Source organism: Cynoglossus semilaevis, chromosome 10 (genome assembly GCF_000523025.1).
Source record: "Cynoglossus semilaevis isolate Cse_v1.0 chromosome 10, Cse_v1.0, whole genome shotgun sequence".
NCBI lineage: Eukaryota > Metazoa > Chordata > Actinopteri > Pleuronectiformes > Cynoglossidae > Cynoglossus > Cynoglossus semilaevis.
The window spans coordinates 20,691,131-20,695,968 of NC_024316.1; the positions used below are offsets into that span (position 1 = coordinate 20,691,131).

General features: G+C 40.9%; 1 protein-coding gene across 2 annotated transcripts in view; it reads left to right on the plus strand.

Annotated features, from left to right (window-relative positions):
- The window catches only part of spats2 (spermatogenesis associated serine rich 2), an 18,615-nt gene extending 13,822 nt beyond the window's left edge, over positions 1 to 4,793 (plus strand). For both annotated transcript variants that reach the window (XM_017035621.2, XM_008319492.3), the window contains exons 9-13: positions 606 to 664; positions 2,748 to 2,857; positions 2,948 to 3,050; positions 3,336 to 3,481; positions 4,382 to 4,793. In XM_017035621.2, the coding sequence (XP_016891110.1) occupies positions 606 to 664; positions 2,748 to 2,857; positions 2,948 to 3,050; positions 3,336 to 3,481; positions 4,382 to 4,657 (694 nt within the window). In that variant the 3' untranslated portion in view covers positions 4,658 to 4,793. The remainder of the gene's footprint in view (positions 1 to 605; positions 665 to 2,747; positions 2,858 to 2,947; positions 3,051 to 3,335; positions 3,482 to 4,381) is intronic.
- Positions 4,794 to 4,838: the final 45 nt, after the last annotated feature.

The window sequence follows — 4,838 nt, forward strand, 5'->3', positions numbered from 1 at the left end:
TCCTCCTCTTCCTCCACTGCAGTCGCTGTGGTGGAAATGACAAAAACATCGGCCGTCGTGTTTGTCGTTGGAGGTTTTTATTTATTTATTTTATTACATAAATGTATTTGATCCTTGTGGATGAGCGTGAAACTGTAAAACTTACATTTTTCTCTCTGGTCCAAAAAAAAAAAGAAACTCAGCAGGGAGTCTTCGTGACTGGCTCTGATCCGCCCGGCAACAGCGTGAAGTCAGGGAGTTGTTTTTCACTGCATAATTTAAAAGTTTACACTTTGAAATTTTTTTTTTTTTCTTGCTTCCTTAAGTTTCTGTCCCTTGTCACGGCACTTTGTCATGAAAGTCGAACCTAAACCCTGGTGTGATATCAAAACGACAGGGAAATAAAACACGACGGCAGCATCAGGTGACAGTGGTTAGAGGGGGTTTACCTGAACTAAACCTGCCAATATAACAATAACTAACAGGCCTTGTTACAGGGGCAACCACCGCTGCTGCACAGCCTTTATTTAAACTGAAAAACACCTTTTGTTTTTTTTTTGTTTTGTTTTTTTCAATTCAAATTTAAATGTATTTATTATTAATTTTTTCCCCTTTTTTTCTTCCAGTTTAATGGACAGAGAAGTGACTCTTCTGACAGAAATGGATAAAGTGAAAGCAGATGCCAGTGAGTACAGTCATTCCTGCACTTCCCACCACCTGCCACACGGTGTTCACATGTCACATAATGCCTTCGCCCGACTCACAGTTCACGAGAATCTGACCTGAGTGACTTTTGAGCAAGTGGTTTAAAAAAAATAAAAACCTCAGTTCCCAGATTGTGCAGTGAAAACCTCAGGGTCCCGGCCGCCCCCCGCTCTGTGTGTGTGTGTGTGTGTGTGTGTGTGTGTGTGTGTAACGTGACAGAGCACAGCTCCACATTTGTACAAGTAGGCCATTCTCTCTCCTCCCGTCCTCGCAGTGTTAAATGTTGTGTGTTCCGGGCCTGGAAAAAAAAACCAGAAGTGAATAGTGTCAGGTGTCGAGGGAGACTCAATGCTGTCTTTGTGTGAGGTGTACGGAGAGTTGGAGGAAAGTGAAGGAACTCGCATTCTTCAGCCACATCACAAAAAGCTGGATTTCCTCAAAAGTTAAACCGGGTTCACATTTTTACAAACTGAGTGCAGTGATTCATGTCCCGAATTTGTTTCGAGTAAATTTCCTTATACGATTATTTTGATTATTCTTTTTTTTAAGTTAAATTAAGTTTAATTTTTTTTTTTTAAACTTAGTATTTTTCTCCCTATAAATACATTTAAAACTATTAGATACGATCTTATTAAGTTTTAACCATGTTATTCCACCTTAATAAAATAAAAACAAGATAGTGCAGGAATACTGCCCCCTCTGGCAGATACAGGGATGATCAAACTTCAATTCTCAACTTTAATATTCTATTTATTTGTCCCAAAGTTGGGAATCGTACTCGCATATCTCCTCAAATAAGTTTAAAAAAAAAAAAAGGTTAAACTGACATAGCTAACGAAAGTTACGACTACGTAGTTCATGTTGTAATGCTGTGGGGCTAAGCTGACAGTCATTTTCTTGATGCCCCTAGTGGTGCTTTTAATACTCCAGTTTTTTGTTGTTGTTTTTTTTAGATGCTAATATCTAATGTGCTGTTTATTATCGTCTTGATGACGGAAAGTCACCACCACGAAGTTGACGCTGCTGGATAACAACGTAAAGACTTAATGTTGTGTAGTTAAAAATTAGCCGGTCTGACGACAGGAGGTAAAGAGAGCGTTCCCAGGAATGTTGTTCAACCGTCGTCAGAGTTTCTTTGCTTTGACGTCAGCACTTCTATGGTATCAGGATATAGAAACGATTGTTACCTTTGAGCCTCGTTCACCTGTAGATGCTGAGTCGGCTGAACTTTGTTCTTATTTCAAAACCTCCAAGTCACCGACACCGACTGGAAAGTGTTTTGTTGTGAGGCTGAAATATTCGTTACATCGACTCAGAGCAGCTGTTATTACACAGACTGAGATTATAACCACGTTGCTATCAATTATCTGCCTTTAGATTGGGTTCAGTTGACACAGGAGGCAGCAACGATTTTTTTTAAAATAATTTTATAAACAAATTTTAGAAAAAAATATTTTAGAATTTTTTTTTTGAAAAAATCTTAGAAAAATTTTTTTTTCAAAATAGTTTTCAAAAAAAATTTAGAAAAATATTTTTGAAAATTTTAGAAAAATATTTTTGAACAAATTTTAGAAAAAATCTATTTTGAAATTTTTTTTTTGAAAAAATTGTTTTTGAAAAAAATTTTAGAAACAAATTTTAGAAAAAATTTTTTTTTTGAGAAAATGGAAAAAAATTTTTTTGAAGTTTTTTTTAAAAAAAAAAAATTGAAAACAATTTAGAAACAAATTTTAGGAAAGGGGCAGCAGTCTCCACCCACATCACACTGCACCGTACCAACCCCCCTGAACCTTCCTGTGGGTGGTGAGTCCACTGGAAGGTTGAAATATTTTATTTTAAAAACATACAAAAAAAAGACCGTCATCTTACTTCAGTTTAACCAAATACTTTAAAGTAGTTCTGTGAATTTTGTTTTTTAAAATTATTATGATTTTGAGGGTTTTTTTTTAACTTCCAGTTGTATTTTTGTTGCAAAGACACCTCCAAACCTTTGGTCCCCCTGTGAGGCGGCTGAGTTTGTCCTGTAAAAGAACCGTGTGTGACCTTTGCGTTGTCTTCTTCAGTGATGATCTTGGACGCTCGACAGAAGAGAGCAGAAGAGCTGCGACGGCTGACGGATCGTTCGGCGTCCATGTCGGAGGAGCAGCTGACTGAACTGAGGGCCGACATCAAGGTGTGGAGTTTGGTCCTCGTCCGTCGTCGGCTCGTGACTTTGTTTTCCAGATACAGTCGTGGTCTGATCTAAAGTTTCTTTGTTTTGCAGCACTTTGTGAGTGAACGTAAATATGACGAAGACCTCGGGAAAGCAGTGAGATTTACGTTTGATCTGGAACCACTGAAGACCAGCATCACAACGTTTGGATCAGGTACGACGCTTGGTCTCTGACCGGCAACACACACACACACACACACATAGTCAAAAGACCAGGTCATGATGAGATAAAAAAAATAAAAAAATTTTTTTTTTTTTTATTTAATTTTTTTTGTACCTGTCTCATTCAACTCTCTCTGTTTTTTTTTTTTTATTATTATTTTATGTGTGAACATGTGGTCGTAATTCTGCTCAATAAACTCTGAACCCTGAAGTATCCTCCTCCAAACCCCTTGTTACGCCCCCTTGTGTTGACTTTCTCCCCCCCGCTCTCTTCCAGTTTATCACCCACGTACAGGCTACTCCAACCGCTCTCGTTGTAGCTCCACCTCCTCCTCCGTCACCAGCCCCAGCCTGATGGAAACTCGACCTCCGTCCATCCAGAGTGTCCCCAGTGAAGCCCACCGTCCCCCACCAACCAAACAGGTCAGCTGCTCAGAGGGGGGGGGTCTTTGTCAGCGTCTACCTCACAGAGCCGTCCACGCCCACATCAACAGTTACTTACAGTTAGTTACTACTAGTTACTACTAGTTACTAGTTTGTTTTTTTAAATTGACCGCGTCAGGGTTTTTGTCCAAATATTTGTCTCTGTCTCTGCAGCATCCGTCTGCTCTGACCAGCAACAGTTTCAACAACAAAGTTGATTTTATAATCTTCCAAAACCTTGAAATGTTTTTTCCCAAATTCAAGTTTTCCAACATACGAGGATCCTCTATTGGTCCAACGCAGCAGCCAATCACAGCTGCTCATTCAGGAGAACATCAGAAATAAACTGCAGATTCTTTATGTAAACTGTTGAGAGAGAAAAGTGCCGTCATCTGTAATGACACTAGGGGGAGCTAGTCAGTGAGGCTGTCCAGCTTTGGTTAGTTTACATGAGCGTCGAAGTAATGTTGCAGTAACAAAGTCAAAGTTCTTGTACTTCTTGTACATCTTTTTGTACAATATAAAAATACTATATAGATATTTTTTTTTTTTCTTCTTGTACTTTTTCTTTTTGTACCTGTTATTGTTCGTCGTTATCCGGCTGTTATTCCCTCACCCTGCTCAACTGTTGCCATGGTTACACACAGCCGTCCTCAGGTCTTTGACTCACAGGTGGGCGGAGCTTGTTCAGTAGTGGCTCATTTATTTATTTTTTTACCATTTAAAGGTAAAGACTCGAACATTAACGTCTCCTTCATTCGTCTGTGATAATAAAAATCAAACACCAACACTGACTCTGAGGATGAGTCTGAACCAAAGTCAAAGTGTTTTTATTTTTTAAATATTTCCGTGCTCCGTCGGTCTGGATCCTCTTTGACCTCTCTCCGTCTCCCTCCTCAGATTTTCCAGGGTAACAGGCGTACTTTCCAGGGACAGGGCTTTCACTCCGGCGGCCAGCGGTTCAACGGCGGTTCTTACCACGACAGGAACGCTGCCCGTGCTAACCACAACCGCTACCAGGGCGATGGCGCTCACACTTCCCATCAGTCCAGCAACTCTCGAGCTCCCGTTCACCCCTCTTCCTCCTCCTCCTCCTCCTCCACGTCCTTCCACAACCCAGACCGATCCACTCACAACGGGCTTCCCCAAAGGCCTCAGCGGACGCACTGTCCTTGACACAGGAGACGTCGGTCCAGATCCAGAGCCTCCTCCCTCCGATTACGCCCCCCCTGCACTTCCCTCCCTGTCACCCCACCACCTGCCCCCCTCCTCCACTCCCCCCCATACTAACTCCTTTCAATGAAGAATAGAATACAAGTTTACATATTTCCATCAGTTGAGCTGTAGTGCACCTTCA